Below are 17,484 nucleotides of genomic sequence, written 5' to 3'. Positions count from 1 at the left end.
TTCGTTCGCGAGAGAGTAACAGTCTGCAGAAATCTCCCTCGAATCATCGCAACCCGCAGCCCCGATCCACCACTGTATAGAATCCCATTATGTTCCGATGAATAGAGACCATCCCTGACCGCTTGTGGATGTATGTCCTAGGCGCATACGCGTATATATATCCACAGTTTGCGGTTACTCGACAACTCCGATGACATCTGGAAATTCACCCGCTCGGACATGCCGAGCTTTGATCAGAGGAAATTTTTATTTATATAATTGTTGAATATACTTAAACAGAACGCAAGAAGCCTCAATGCTGTTTCAAACTACGCGGGTCAACGCGCGATCTTCTCCGAGGCGCGGCAGATGGCGCGTCGATCGCGTAGCGATTGATCGATGCGCCGTTCTAATAGACGCAAACTTCACGACGCACTGTTCGATAATCTGATCCAATACGGCGACGATTTGATGACGTAAGATGTCCGGTCACGTATTGTTTCTGAATGAAGCTTCTTCATTTTATTTCTATTTTCTCCAAGATTTCTGAATTGATTTATTTGCATAACCTAACTGTTATGTAGGTACACTTTGCTGAGGGGATTGTGTACGGATTTAAAGTTGATGAAATTCAGCGAAAAAGTAACAGATTTATTGTTTTAAGCTGCAATCATTCGATTAACGATCATTTTTATTGTATCATAAGTTATATTTTTATTTTTTACGACAATCGAGAAATTTATTCCTTTCCGATAAAAAATGTGAAGAATAAGTTTTGGCTTTAGTACAATAAGTCTCGTTGGCTTTACTACATTTTTTGTAATTTATGTTGTTACAGTAATAGATTGATGTTAAAGCCTTGTTTAGATAAAAAAAAAAAGTTGAGTGAATTAAACAAACGAATTGAATGGTGCGAATATGATAATACTAAATAGTTGCTTGTAACACGGTTTCCTGTAATTTTAAAAATACTTAAATTGTTATTTCACAGAATACCCATTTTGCTACAATTTTCTAGTCATTTTATCAAACAAATCAAATTCTTCTCACTAAAGTTCTATTTTTTCACATCAAAATCTATTGCCGATGAAAAAAAATCTCTCAAAATTTCTGTAATTCGGCAAACCTTCAAAAGTTTTCGTATACGGTGTGAAAACAATAAAAATCTGTGAATAAATAATCGTTTCTTTTTAACAATATCCTAAACACAAATATTAATATTAAAAATTATCTGTACGTATTTCAGGCACCGCGTAAGTACATAATAAACGATTTTAAAATGTCAAGATTAATACACACCGTGGTTCTTGATGAAAAAAAAAAAAAAAAAAACAAAATTGCTGTTATAATTTCGTAACACAATTAGTACAGCCAGCCGAGCTGAATTAAAAATAAATCCATGGCGGAAGGAAGGGAAGAAAAAGCGACGCTGAAGTAACAATGCCCACCTAGAGGCTGCCTGGGATAATTATGTTACCGACGCGCAAGTCTTTTCACCTCGAATAGTAATTATCAGGTGTGTTTTCCAAGCTTCTGGCCCCTGCTGGCTCATTGTCTACGCCGCGAGGTGAGCCGTGAAACGCAAGAACCTTGTTTCACAAATATGTCTTTATGCATACTCACGCGTCTGTACCTGGCGAATTGCCATTCGTCGGTGGAGGAAACGTTGGAGCAAAAACCCGTGAATTAGTTATGAGCAAAAAATTACAAGACTGAACATTCTTGTTTTACGACCGAGTGAACAGAAATTACGATGCGCACAGCGACCGATTAAATCCCAAATTTTATTGTAGAAAATGAATCGATTTGCCCGAAAAATCCAAAAAACTCCATTTTTCCCGTTGTTCGAACAGGCAATCAACTCTTTAATCACATTTCATCTATTTAGTCACTCGTGAACAAATTCTCAAACACTTTTCCCATCTTGTGTGAAAACGTTGATGAGTTTTTATAATTTCTAAAATGTGAGTACACTGATGGAAATTAACACAATTGATGATTCGAGTCGTATTCGTTGATGCTGCTTCTTTCAATATTACAAAATGTCTGGATTCGGCAGTACGGAACTTTGCTAAAATATTGTGAATGTATAATATGCGCATTATTTGTACTTTGAATTTTAAAGAATCATAACTAAAACACGTTTGAAATTTTTTTTTCAACCTTTACAGAAAGCAGTTCGCAGCTAAAAAAACGATTCAGAAAAATCATAGATGACGAGAGTCTGGAAATAGTGAATTTTGTAGGAATGGCCCGATTTATCGATAGAATTTGAATGTAGTGGGTACATTGAATCCGAATAAATTGAATTTCCAATCATCGTATAAGTTTTCACGCTTTGGGATTTGCAGTTGAAATATAGGCTCCAACTCTTCAATTCGCCCGAGTTCGATGGATGCCTGCAGGTAATTACGAATCGGATTTTATCCGGAATGCGATTATCATTCGGCTGTGAACCTCGCGAGCTAGTCTGAACGAGTATAAGTTAATTAGGTATAATTCAGAATAAAACGATCTGAGAATAATCGTAGAGTTAGAGAATATTTGAAAAGGATATTTTTTCAAAGACGTTTCAACTTGTCGTCGTCGTTCGTCGTCGGGTTATTCAAAATGAATTAGTATCAAGTTCCATGAAAGGTTCGTGTATGTAGGCATGCTCTGTGGTATACAGAAATCCTGTGGCTCAATGCAATATGTAGACGATGAAAAATTCTTTTCACATTCAACCATTGTATACGGAGAAAAAGAAATTGAGGGGAAGGAAAAAGACAGCTAGGAATGAAGAAAGAAAACACCGAGGTAACTGCCAAGCTGCTTATAGACCCTCTACGGAACTGTGACTAAAACAAAATTGCGTCAAAGCCGAACCACTCCGCATTCAACCGAGTTTTCACCGGGAGATAATGCGGTAATAATTTCTTTGGGACTTACAATTAGATAAGCAAGAGAGTAGAGCAAGGTATATGACTCTAAGATTGGCGACAATTCTATGTGTTTTTCCGATTTTATAATTTTAGTGAATAGCAAAATTGTGTAACACTTTGTTGTTCTTAAAAATTTTTTTTTCCACATTTTCCTGGTCTAACTACGTTGGTTGTGAGAAAAAATCAACTGTCAAACTTCAACGCATTGAACAGAAATATAATGGAATACTATACTCGGATGAATTTTATTAAAAATCTGGGTGGTTGTAAGATAGTTCATCCAAATAGAAATCTTTCAATTTATCAATTCATATCGTAATCCAGCTGTCGGCCTGCGTTAATAAAGTTTGCTTACCATCCGTCGGTAACCTGTATGCCATTATCTTACGAGTCAGATGATCTATTAAAATGATCTACTAGATCGTTCACAAGAAAAAGTTACGAAATCAGGTTTACAATACATGATAACACTGGTGCACTTCATTAGATTTCATTTGATACTATTGTCTTGAGAAATATAAATGTTTTTGATCTGTATCGATTGATGGAAATAACTTACCGACCGCGTCTCGTGGAAAAAGGATGAAAATTATCGCCAATTTCGTGTACACCAACATTATTCACGTCGTATTTTTGCGGTGATCGATTAATTAGTCTAATAAATTAGAGGTTGAATCGAAACAGCGGTTAATTGACTGGTAAATCATCAACTACGTACTTCGTTGATAACAGTTACCGACTGCTTACCGTACCGCCGAAGCTTAGCGTCGGATAAATCGATCGAAATAACTGACAATCGATCAAATTGTGGTAAGTTACCGTACGCAAATGGTACAATCGAAAAAGGATCGGTAAGGATCGACGGCCTCGCGACCGCGTACGATCATTACCTCGCTGAAAAAAACGAGAAAAGAAGAAAGAGGAGATCGGAGGAGGAGTTGGTGGAAGGAGGGCCAAGCACGACGTTGAAAACTACTCAGACTGGGTCGGACCAGATTCCGAGTGAATTGTGCTCGGCGGTAAAGAATTCGTGCAGCCCGCGGTTAACGATCCGGTTACAATCGTCACGAAATAAAATGGCCCACGTGGTAGTCTTGGATCGTTGCGGTTCATCGGGTTCCGCATTTTTCGCAATTCGTCCGCGAAATCTGTACATCGATAGTTCGAGTTACTCTCCAAAAAAACAATCAGTAGCACATAAATTAAGTTAAATATTTGAATCGGAGAGGCAACGCGATGAGCTCGACTGTGAAAAAACAGGGACTGCGGAAATCTGCAGCACGGTGATAAACCGGGAGTAAAAAGGAAAAGGAAAAGGAAAATTGGTGAAAATTTTTTCATCGTTCTCGGCGTTCCGCTGGAGTGATTTTTTACCCGTGTACAGGTAGCGCGATCCTCTCGGTTCGAGAGGACGTGGCAACATCGGTGAGGAGAGTTTATCCTTTCGGTGAGAAACACACGTCGGTTCCCGGTCTCAGAAGTGGCCGCAGGTCGATCTCAGCATCGCGCGCGCAATGATTGTCTGACCTGGGTTTATCCGATTCCGGAAAGCGGTGATTTGTGGTCCGGTGAAAAGAGGAAGAGAACGGGGAAAAATCGATAGATCGGATCCTGTCGTGCGATCGTTTGGATCAGCGAAGCTGTGAGCGGTGGGACGTCGAATTCCTGCGGAAGTGCGGGAGGATATAATATCGGTGAAAAACGTGTTTGTTTGACGGTACAGAACTAGCTAACCACCTCAGAGGGTGAGGATAGGTGATCCATCTTGGGACGAGGTTGAAGTTGGTAACGTTATTGTAACGTAACGTTGAGAAAAAATCAATATCTTCTTACAGTAACAATAATTTTTAAGTAACTAGGATTACAAAATACAAGCTTGTTTTCCTTTATTACCGTTTAACGAGTTTCAAACAGTTCGAAAATTATGAAATAACGGTTTTTCCTCAAGCACGAATCGTTACGGATAACGTTACCAACTCCAACACGATGTCTTGTGCTCATTTATAGTGCTGTAATAAAGCGTGGTGGAAACAATATCTGGAGGATTAATTCCGGTATTCGATTCCTGATCTCGGAAGGATCTTTTCGGGATTCTTAACTCTTGGATACCATGGCCAGACGGGTTCGTCGACGTTTATTATTTTTTTTTATTTTTATTTTTTTTTTCCTTCACTCGGATTCCTTCGCATCTGACTTTGACGATTCGAGATGGACGAGGAGATACGCGCGATGCGATTATCTAACACGCCGTTCCTACTTGTGTGGATCACGTTGTGTGCAAATCTGGCACGCGACGCGTCTTCTATCGTGACACGCGCGAATGTTTACAAACCGGGATTTCGTGCCGAAACGACAGATATCTCGCGAAAATTTTAGAACAATTTTAGAGACAAGTACAGTCTGGTAGAAAATTTCGCGAAATGGAAATAAATCTGTGACACGAAGTTGGTTAAAATTTGATCTTACAATTAGAATGGTCGATTTCTGAGGGTTTAAAGAAAATCGCGTTATTGAATAGTTTCTGTTCTGATTTTCTGATTGTGATGAATTATTATTTGTTTTTATTCATTGCAATTAAATTCAGTTTCGCATTTGACCGTTTATTTCTATTACACAAAACGACGGTTTTTACAATTCGATTTGTAGAAACAAATTTCCTTCTACTGAACCTGAAAGTGTTGAAACTATTTTGCGGTAGATTGTATAATTATTTCTGGCGTCATTTGTTCCCACCAAGTATCAATTCGTTGATCGAACCCAACAAAAAATGTTGCCTAATCACGTTTAACGGTTGTACTCATGCCTAGAATTGATCAAGTTCATTTGACTAGTTAGAATAGCATGTGCAATACGAACACAGTTTGTGACAACAAGAATAATATATCAACTTGACAAGTATAAAGATTGTTTGTTAAAAAAAAAAAAAAGAAAAATTGTTTTCTTAGAGTAAATCAATGCTTCAATGAATTCCCCATCGACAAATTGTCGACGAAAATATTGAAATGAAATAATTTGCTAATCTCAGTCAGTTGAAATATTATAATCCATCGGGACGTTGGATGAAAAGCAATTTCACAATGAGTGACTATTTTATCAGGAAATAATGAAACGAATCACGTAGCACCTAATATCCGTTTGCTGGTATAAATACGAAATCTTCTCCCAGCAAATTGAATCGAGTTTGAATTGAATTCCGAATGAACAAAGTGAAAAAAACCTTGCAGGGCTTCACGCCGAGTTTTGCTTCTCGTTGTCCGTTCGTCGTTTGTAAAACAATTGACGTATGACGAATACGGTGGTTAAAAAACTGCAAAAAACCGAACCAATTAAAAGAGGATCAGCTGCATCAGAGATCGCCTCTTGAGCCTGGTTGATGCAGCACCGGCATCAACGGCAAGCTGTGCACCGGACACTGATTAAATATTAATTACTCAATTAGCACTGATTGTGTTTTGATTGCGTTCGTTTTTAGTTCGACGTCACCGCAATTATACCCCCTTCACCCTTGACAAGCGACACGTTTCCCGGAATTTCTGTCACGGCAACGGCCATTGTCATCGCTCAAACCGTCCCTTCTATATTATTTCCCGAAGTATTTACGATTTCAAAACGTTTTTCCTTGTCACTCGGAATTTGATAGGAAAAAGTTGAAATCCGTTCGGATTTTTTTATTAATGCAATACGAACTCGGACGTGAATTATGTAATAAAATAATTTTACTGCTTTTGTGGTTAAAATTGTGATATTTTTGTAAAACCTTTTCGAAAAATCGATGGGAATTTCCCATAATTGAAACTTGTGCCTTGATTATTTTTTTGTAAAGACCGAAAGCTGCTTCTTCGTAATTGCTTCTGCATAATATCTTGTACAATTTAGATAGATACTAAATATCTCCAAGTCAAAATAACGGCTGATTAAAATTTTTGTTTCAACGGAATGAAAACCGAGAAAAATAAGTTGACAATTTCAACTCACCACAAAAGCATTTCGTAACGTTTGTCTCGGCAACTTGACCTGGAAGAAACAAACAATAAAAACACAAATCAGTCTGTTAGGACGACTAATTGTTTTCACGTGCAATGGTCATAAAATCAATGGAGGTAAAATTGGAAAAGTGAGAAATCTGGAACGGAAGAACAAGGCTACTGTTTCCGTCGTGATTGCCTGATAATTTAGCGATCGTTTTCAGAGAATGGCGGGCAGGTCCGCAGTCGGAGGATCGGCTGCGGGGGCGGCTGGAGTGCCAGGAGAAGCAGGACTCGCGGGAGTTCCTCGACTACTTGAAGATTTGGCAAGATTATCGGAGGACACGGAATCCGCCGACATAGTATTTTTACTCGGCAGGGAGGAAACCCCGATCTACGCCCACAAGATTATCCTCCAGTCTAGGTGAGTCCGAGCAGAATTTGATAATCGCAAAAGTGTAAGTGTGAAAAGGAAGTCGAGAGAACGGTTGAAATAATTTTTATCACAAGTTTTGTCGTTGTCGAATAGAGGTGTGGATTTATATATACATATATAATAATATATGTATATATAATATGACGGAAAGGGGTTGAAATTCCGAATTTCAAAAGTTCCGGAAGAGCCAGATTCCAAATCTTGTGGTGGCGAAAGTTGAAGTAAAGAAATTAAACTTGGATGAAATATCAAAGTTTCGAACGGTCCGAAACCCGACGCTCAAAGTTCCGAAAGTGCAAAAATGAGAATATTTAAAAATCTGGAATAACGAAATTCCGAATGATCGAAGATTTTTGGTTCTGCGAATTCCCGGCTTGGTGAAATTTCACCACTTTGGTCTTTCTCTGTTTTGGATATTTTATATTTTTACGTTCGGAATCGTGGTCACTCTGATTTTTGGTTTTTCTGATTTTTTACACCCACTTGTTGAGTAAACTACGCTGTGTGAGTATATTTTAATATTCGGAATTTTACACTATCGAAACTTTATTTTTTGTAATTTTGTTTTGTCGGAACTTTACTTTTTGGAACCTTGTTCTATCGGAACTTGAAATTTCGGAATCTTACATTTTGGAACTTTGAGCCGTCGGATTTCCGACCATTCAAAACTCTGTTGTTTCCTAAAAGTTTGATTTCTTTTCTTCAAGTTTCACCACCAAATAATACGGAATTCGGTGCTTTCGGAAATTTTTGAATTGGGAACTTCAACTCCGCTCCAATATGGCAAAGGTAATGTTTCGATAACTCAGTTGAAAATACGTAGTCTGAACAAAAATTTGCGCTATCAATTAGTGAGACTACATTTATTTGATTTGATGAAATGTTTCTTTTGCTATATTTGATCGCCATACTTTACAAATACAACCAATTTTTTAATTTTTCAACTCGACGCATTTCCATTTTTGAGGATATATCATCGGCACATAAAGAGATCAAAGACTTTTTCAGACAATTGACACGTACTTACATATTTGAGAGAACCGCCAAAGATTACTTAACTAGATATGCTATAATCAGAAGAACTTTGCCCTCGACCCACAAAAATGGTGGGGGGGGATAAGTTCAAAATTCTACGCTTTCAAACGACAAATATTTCTCCTTCTATTGAATAAAAGGATATTCATACACACAGAGAAAGGATTTTTCGGATCTACAAAATACAGAGAATGGAAAGTTTTTTCGATTCAAAGAACCGTTATTTTATCCAGCAAAAAAATATTCAGAACAACAACTTGTGTTACTAAATGAACAAAAATTAATGTGAATCAACAAAAAATTTTTTTCAACATACTTAATCCTCACATTCGTTATATTCGCCAAGTTTTCAAGATACTCGAAAATCCACGCGGCAATTTCCTAATATTGACAAAAAAAAAAAAGAAAAGCGTGGAAAAGCTGCATTTTCTTATCGGTCTAGATTGACGCAATCTTTTTTGAAAACAAGAAAAATTGACCCATCCCCAACGTAACGATGGATTGTTAGCGATGTGGCGCAGCATTACGGAATTGAAGTGGGTACAGCACGGTGATAAATGTTACACTCTACACCGACGACGTTACGCCGGTGAATCCGTCAGACGATCCGTAGTAGATTCCCTCGAGTGCACACCGTGTTATACGACATCACGTACAGTCGGTGGCGGGGGGATAGCGGTGGTGATTAATTATTAAAAACAATTTGGATTAAAATTTATCGACTCAGCTGCAGCCTGCTGCAACAGCCCGAACGGTGCAGGTGCGGGCAATGAGGGATGATCCTCTCTGGGGTTGAAGAACGCTCATTGATATCCGTTGCAAGTGTTGACAGTATAGCGAAACTCCAACGACTGCGTGGTCCGTCGTCTGCTAAGATTTAACGCGCATGCGCTGCGACGCGAGAAAGCGGCCGTTTGTCAGGGCAGCCAACTGTCTCTAGCCTCAAATTTTTTTAGAGTTGTTGGTCCTGAGCGCAACTGCCAACTGACAAATTTCGACATTTTTGAGGTTATGTTTACGACGGTTGGTTACCACGGCAAACAGCCGCTCGGTGATTGTAACGCGTGCGCGTTGATTTTGAGCAGACGACGGAACGTGCGGTCGTAAGGAATTCACGATGTATGTTTGTGAAAAGGGACGTGAAATCGGAACGTTGCACTGAGAAAAATTTCATTTTTTATAGTAACTAGAAAAATTCAGTAAAACAGGTATCGTTGAAGAAATTGTTTGAATATTGTTGGTATTACGAAAAACGAGGCACGCCTAACCATTTTGCGCTGTTGTCGATCCTTTTTTGGTTATTGCAACGCAAAATCAGTTGCAAGAAAATCTAGTAACAGTGATCGTGATGAGAAAGAATAGTAACGGATACTAGACTTTGTGGTAACAGCTACGAAACTAATTTTCAATTTGTACCTAGAACTATATTTTTCGATTGTGGTAAAAAATGAAAACGTTAAGGACTGAGCGGTAATCGGAACTAAAAATGTCTCTCAGTGTGATAAACGGCGGTTGAAAACGATTATTAGCGACTCAAAAAACGCGCGAAATTAAACGTACGTGCGATTAATTCCTGCAGTCAGTACTTATTCGACTTGATTTATTCGAAAAATACGAATTTGATTCCCATCACGAAACTGTTACGCAATTCGATTAACGTAAAGAAACCAGATTTTCCGTACTGCATAAAACTTTTCACATCAGTTACACGTGTGGAAAAAAATTCTTCAAACTTGTCTTCTCTTATTTTTGTATTTGTAAAAGATTTGTGAAAAATTCTGATATTGTTTTTTACTCAAATCGGTATGAAAACAACGAGTGTCAAGTAAACATCCAAATACGTAAGCTGTTTAATTTTTTTCTAGAGAAAGCATCCTGCGCTTTGATTACGGATTGAACAGTCACCAAAATTTGAAAAGTTAGCAAAAAATGAAGATGATTGAAATTATTCTACGTACTCGTATCGTTCCCCCTGACGTTGCTTGTGCCGTTTTCGTCAGTCGTGACGGACAAAAATTGTATACATACCTTTTCGAAACTTAGTTACATGAATGAATCCCGAATCCCAGGAGTTTTCGAAGCGCTCCAACTTTTTTCGGAAACTTTATCCCTCTGGCTTTGAAAGTTTTCGATTTATGCCGGTACTCGGCTCGGTATTCGAAACGGGAATCGATTCTTCCCAAAGAAAGTAACCGTGTAGTCTTGTGCTCACTTATTGATGGACTGGATTCTACAAGTCGAGTTTATAGATCAAACGATTTATTGAGGCGAGTCACTCTCGGCGGTTGGTATATTTTTATCCGCATGAAAATATAACTGATCAATGGAGCCGCGGTGTCGATGTTTCGCTGAATTCAGCGCAGACATTTTACCTCATCGCTTCATTTTTCATCACTATACATTGTCAAAATTTACTATTTTCTCATCAATTTATAAAAATTGTCCGAAGAAATTATCAAGAATTCGATCAATTTTCTACGGCTGTACTTTCAGGGTTCACTGTAAAAAATAAAATTTTCCAGTTTTAAAATTTCAACAATTTACTCTGAAGCTCCTAACTTTTGGAAAGTGGAAAAAATTTGCCACTTGAGGAAAAAATGAAGGTATCGATAAAAAAAAAAAACGTCGACAAAATATTGATCGATAGAATACTTTATTGGTTATTTTACGATTTTTAACTTGTTTGAAAAAATGTTTCGTTCAAAATTTCTATTTTTGATTCTCATAAAACATATTCGACACTATCTACGACATAAGTTTCGAAATAATTTTGTAACCTCGAAAAATTCACCTAACGTTTTGAAGTTTGTAACAAATTTTTGATGAAAATATCAAACTATACCGACTGCAACGATTGTTAGAAAAAAAAATATCAATTTTACGACAATTTTATCGAACGAATACAGAAAAAAAATCTACCATCTAAATTTAACCTCTAATTTACGTCGAGTACAGGCAAAACATTTTCCATTTCTTCTCTAGAATTGGATCTTTTGAAAGTAAGTGAACGGAAAAAGTTTTGAAAAAATCACGTGTATTTGTGAGTTTTACACCTCTCCAAAGAATTTCCCAGATAATAAAGACGTCGATAAAAAAAAATGAGATTCCAAAAATGTGGAAAGAAAAATAAAAACGCGGCAGCGTTGTAAAAGAATTAAATTCGATCCCCGGTAAAGTACTTATTATAACTGGTAATAACCACAAGCGAGCGTTTAAAGCTTTGGCAGGATTTTAATTGGGACGAGATTCTTCGGATGAAAGGAAGCAATTATAGGTGCGTAGATATTATACAATATTCCCCCGAAAAATCGGCACTTTGAACCAGCCGTCCAACAATAAGCATTCGGAACCCTCGACGTGTATTTGAAAGCGCCGAGTGTCGAATCCCCTCGAAAAACAGGAACAATTCGTTTTTGATTTTGCGTGTATGAGGTAATTATTGTTCGGATTGGTATATTTATTAACGCATACACGCGACGCGGGCGAAGCCGCGGGAATGAAAGCACGGCAATTACCGCGAGCAATTATAAAACAGTGCCCGTCTCTGTTTGACATTTACGCATGACGATGGGTGCGGATTTTCTCGCTATCATCTCGCATCTCGTTGTAGTAGGTTATTCAATTCGACGAATTAAATCCCATTCACTCGTTGAACTCGTTGAATTTGAGCTTTTTTATTTACCGTAACAGCGTTCCTTCATTTTACTCACGTGAAATTTCGCAAAATTTAAAAACGATCGGGGAAACTGCAGGATGAGAAAGAAAAAAGAAAAGAAAAAAAAAATTACCGAGTCTGCGGCGAGATTTTGCTAATTATAATTTTTGTTTCTTTTAAACACTTTTCTTTCGTCCCATCCATTTGTCGAGATCCCAGAGAAACAAAAAAAAAATGCCTGAACTTTTTTTGTTTGATTCGATAACGGAAATGTCTTTAAAATTGTGTTTTCACAATTTCGTAAGAAAAATTTCTATCTTCCATTAAAATTTCGAGTAATATTTTTCATTCTGTTTTTCTGTTTCGGAAGCTGTTCGGTAGAAAAAAAATAATTTTTTTTTAAACAAGAAATGATATTTTAAAAAAACTTTAATGGTTCGGACAATTTTCAACAAAATTTGATCAATAATCAAAATTTCAAATTCAAACTCAGGATATTTTCTCTGTAAATATATATTCATTTCAAATATATTTCAAAATCGATTCAAAGTGAATAAAGTTTATTTTGAATCGTTTGGTATAATCGCTGAATTATTTGCGATGGTTTTTTTACCTTCCAGTGCGCGATTCCTTTGCCAACAGTATTCGGAAATAAAACAAAAGCGGAATAACGGTACGGCGGTTTTGTGAAATTAAAACAAATGTAAATTATTCCACCCTCAAACTCGATAAACCGAAACTTTGAAATGACTCGAAGCGAGCAGTTTGGGTGGCGGAAACTTCGAGGAGCAAGATACAGCGATATTCGCCGGTATCTGTGAGGGTGGATTTCGCGCCCCTTCGAATCGAGCGTCGGACCGTCGACGTTAAAAGCTATCAGGGTGACAATAAGTCAATCAGTCCTCCTCCCCACCCCCCACCCCCTTCTCACTCTCTCTCTCCCTCTCTCTCTCTCGCCTCTAGAAGTCGTTTCGTTTCAGATTTCGCATCGTGTTTCGAAAGATCGGTTCTCTGCGGTTGACAGACGAGAGGGTGGCTGTATTGTGAGGCGTTATAACATCGTCGCAAAGAGCGTCATGCCGTAGAACGCTTTCCCGATGTACACTGAAAGATTTAGGGAGGAATAACGGACCCCGATTTTTTCCACTCGACGATGTACAGCCGTTATGTTGTTGTTTTCGTTGTTGCGTCGGATTTAATTCACGGACTTTTTTAAGGGATGAGGAAATTTGGCGGATTTCAACCCCGACGAAAAGATAGAGACAAAGAAAACACGCGATGTGCAAGGAGAGAAATACGAAATTTTTAAAGCGTTAGGAAGAAAGGGTTGAAATATTTTTTTGATTAAAGTACTTTCGGGAATAATTGTATATGTGTATATCGACTCGTTGAATTAAAAATGACTTGTTAAAAAAGTTATAAGTTTTTGGAATTTACGAACACTGCAACGATTTGCGTTGAAAGGATTCGTACAGGAGAAAATTTACCAATTATAAGAAAAGTGAGCCTGGTGAATCAGAATTAAGGGTGAAATATATTCGGATTCCATTAGAAGGAGAAAATCAAGAAACTCTGTTTCAAAATTGTCGAAAGCTGCGCTTTTTAAATAAGATTTTTTTTTCAAATTGTTTTTATTCTATTATTACTGACCAATATATTCAGAAGTAGAAAGCACTTAAAAGAATTATAAATTTCAATCAGAACATTTCACCTTCTAACAATTTTGAAAAGATGCTTCTCTATTTTCTACTTTTACGCAGATTGTAATTTTTCATGATTATTATATTCTTATTAATAATTGTTATTTATTTACCAATCTTGGGGCTTTGACACTCCCTTTGTTCTGGGCATACACGGTTTTCGAATATTTACTGAACCTAATTATTTTTTTTTCGCATACGGGAGTATACCTACAGAAGAATGTAAAGAATGTTCTTTGATCTCATCTAGGAATATGTTGGACAGGATAAATATTTGCCATCGAAGTTGTGTTTTATTTTTCGTTCTCTCTTTCCGTTCCCGATAAATTAAGGATCTGAAGAGGTTCTTTTTATCTTCTTGGCGCGAATGCGTCAACCAATTAAATAGAACAAAAATACTTTCTGTATCCACCACGGATTACAAATATTTTATAAATTGCACGAATACTTTGTAATTGCGTCACTGAAAAAATAACCGTCCAGGGGTAAATTTTTAGAGTAATGAAGGAACAAACCATGATTTTAAATACTTTTTTACTCTCAAATTTTTAAATATCGTCTACATAATCCGCATTTTATTGTAACCTGCATTCAAAATTTGAAAATCTGTACAAATCAACCGCTGTTTTGAAATCTAGAATTGATTGTGAGACACAGAGAAGCTCGGATTAAAATCCTGAAAACTCGTATCTTTCTAATCGTCGAGTCTTTGATATAATTACAAAAGCAACCGCAATAAAAATCGCGAAAATTATACCACAAAATCAGTAAACTCGGAAAAATTCAGGATAATTTAATTCTTCGAATGACAACACAGGTTCGAAACTTATATGTATAATATAAGTGATGTGAAGCTAGTTGAAAAAATTCAATTCGTGACTCCAGTTTCATTCCATTTCGTTTGGTCATTTACTTGTATAAATGAGAAACATTATTTGGAACGAAGTATAATCTCTATGAAAAAAATAGTTCAATTTTAAAATGATGGTATTACATTATTTTTTATTTTTTTTATTATAATAAAAGAAGTATTTTAACTTTAAACATGTAAAAGAACGGTACCTTATGATATTCTTATCCAAACATTTTGCGAATTCAGCCGCTGGGAATTGGTTCTTGAAGAAACAAGTATTTATCTGAAATAAAAAAAAAAACAATGTAATTTTCGTTGATAGGTGAATATAGTTCGTAATTGAACAAAGGATTTTTTTTCCTTTGTCACAACTTATTTTACCGAAAATCATACCGTTCTGCATACAACACTACCGAATAATCAAATTTCAATTTTTTCAAAAATCCTTCGTTCATTCACGAGCTATACTCACCTACCACCATAAAATATTTGTTCATGTGATTTCAGATAAAGTTATCACGAGCTGTCCCGTCCACCTCGAGAATACTTGAACTATTCAAAATTTTCGATTGAAAATTTCACAAAATATTGTTCAAATATCGTTCTTTTTCATGTTTAAAGTTTGACTAATTGTAAAATAACTCATTGATCATATTAAAACAGAACTTGTATAAAAAATGTTTTTTTTTTTTTTTTGCCATTTAAAAGCCATGTAACACCTTAAAAAAAATTACAAATTCTCAGGGCTGTAATGAGATACATCGGAGGCGGCCCAATTTCGATTTTCAGTTTGAACGAGACGCAAAACCGCTCAGCGTTTGCGTTTCGCTCTTTCGATCCAGGTGTGCGAATAAATAAATACATGCACGCGGCATCGGCGTCGTCGGGGGTGAAAAGTTAAAGTCTTCAAAGTCTCGTTCTCGGGGGTCGTTAGTATTATGTCGGCGTTTGCCCGAGGCGGCAGAGAGCGTCATTCAACCCCATCGCGGAAAGCTCGCAGCGAGTGACAAAGGTGGAGAAAAAAAGCTCCCCTAGAAACTCGGTTTCGCCACACGCCCCTGGCACCGATCCTCTTTTCTCTTCCGCCGCTGTGGCGCCAGCAGCATATATATATATATATATATATATATTTACACCCTTAGACCCGGTAATTTTTCGGTTTTCTTTGATTTCTCGCCGAGTTCTCCGGGTGATTAGAGCCGAGGCGTCGCAAATTATGAGAAAAAAATAAAAATTTCATTTGTTATAGTAAGGAGAAAAATTCGGTAAAACAGGTATCGTTAAAAAAACTGTTCGAATATTGTTGGAATTACGAAAAACGAGGTACGCCCAACCATTTTGCGCTATTGTCGATACTTTTTTGGTAATTGCAACGCAAAATCAGTTTCTGAGGTTTACTATACTTTTTTAGTCAAACGAGGCTTCAACGTCAATTTATTCTTGCACAAGCAATTAATTTTCGCAACACTTGCAAGAAAATCTAGTAACAGTGATCGTGTGAGTAAGAATAGTAACGGATACTAGACTTTTTGGTAACGGCTAGAAAACTAATTTTCATTTTCTACCTAGAACTATATTTTTCGATTGTATTAAAAAATGAAAATAGTCGAGGAGTGACCGGTAACCGGAACTAAAAATTTCTCTCAGTGCAGGGTACTTTTGTTCATTTTCCGAATGTTCATCGTCCCACCTCAAAAATTGACCTCGCCTTATCACAGTTTATTTACAACTTCAGATGATCTTTGTTGCTTCCTATGACTGATATTGTAATACAGAAGTAACAAGTTTCTGCGAAAATCATAGAATTTTTATGGTTTTTTTCGATTTTGTATCCGCCATATTGAATCCGCCATCTTGGATTTAAAACTGATCGAATAGAGAATCAGACCAAAATATTGAGTAGAAAAATGTGTCAATGAAAGGGTTAAATATGCACTATGCGTATTTTTTATTTCACCTTGAAGAAAGCAAGCTTTTATTTCTTAAATTTAATTTTTCACGTCTTTGGATTCTTCCTTCGCGCCAGCATCGCTGGTTTTTCGTTTCTTCATTAATACCGAAGCCTGCAGCTCGCTGCGAAACTGCACCGGTACACTTATTAATGCAGTCGTTAAATTTGACCCGCGAACGTCATTATTGGAAATTCTTGATTGCAAGATAGGGTTCAAATTACAAGAAAAGGAAAAAAAGAAAAGCAAACCAAGAGAAAGAAAGGTCGACGGAAAAGGCTTGACAAGAATCGGAGGTTGAGAAAAAAATGAAATAAAAACGAATGAAACGCGGTTTTACTCGTACGATTTTAATGATTTCACGTTAAGTGCGTTATGTGCATAGTACGCGTGTTAGATTCGATTTATAATCGATGTATTGCGAAATTCAATGACCGAAATCTAAAGGGAGAGAAATTTTATTCCAAAACATTTACGTTTTTATTACATTCGTCAGTTTTTCTCACATTTTAAAGCAAATTCTCAAATATTTGAATAAAAGAGTGACAAAAAATGAGTCTGCCTCAGATCGTTATAAGGTATGATAAAGAAATTATTTTTTGATTTTCCTTTTGCAGTAGAAATTTCAATTTCATTTATCAGTATTTTCAAACGCAACCCTATTCAAGATTTAATTATACCGATGAACTTGAATCTTCCGTCATGTGGAAGAATATTATATTTTCACGCTAAAAACGAACCTCATATATCTCAGTGAAAATTAATGTGATAAAAATTATTCAAGCGAAATTGAAACGGGTAAGGAAATGTCCCTTAAGTGTGATTATTATCGTTAAATATTCGGTCATTACCAAAAATTCTCTAGTATGTGAAGCAAAAATAAAATCAGTTTTTACACAATTAACGTACGTAAAAAAGGCACAAGTTTCATTGCAATGATTTGAAAAACGAAGCGAATTAAGTAATAAATAACTCTAATTGAATAAAA

The 17,484-nt window shown here is 36.7% G+C and overlaps 1 protein-coding gene across 1 annotated transcript in view; it reads left to right on the top strand.

The window, feature by feature from the left end:
- The first annotated feature begins 3,883 nt into the window (after positions 1-3,883).
- Positions 3,884-17,484, top strand: part of LOC124177290 — a 32,267-nt gene continuing 18,666 nt past the window's right edge. Inside the window, exons 1-3 of the mRNA XM_046559484.1 lie at positions 3,884-4,704; positions 4,911-5,025; positions 7,093-7,292. Of these exons, the coding sequence (XP_046415440.1) occupies positions 5,014-5,025; positions 7,093-7,292 (212 nt within the window). The 5' untranslated portion in view covers positions 3,884-4,704; positions 4,911-5,013. The remainder of the gene's footprint in view (positions 4,705-4,910; positions 5,026-7,092; positions 7,293-17,484) is intronic.

This window comes from Neodiprion fabricii, chromosome 3 (assembly GCF_021155785.1).
Source record: "Neodiprion fabricii isolate iyNeoFabr1 chromosome 3, iyNeoFabr1.1, whole genome shotgun sequence".
In the NCBI taxonomy this organism is placed as follows: Eukaryota; Metazoa; Arthropoda; class Insecta; order Hymenoptera; family Diprionidae; genus Neodiprion; species Neodiprion fabricii.
This window is presented reverse-complemented; position numbering and strand designations above follow the sequence as displayed.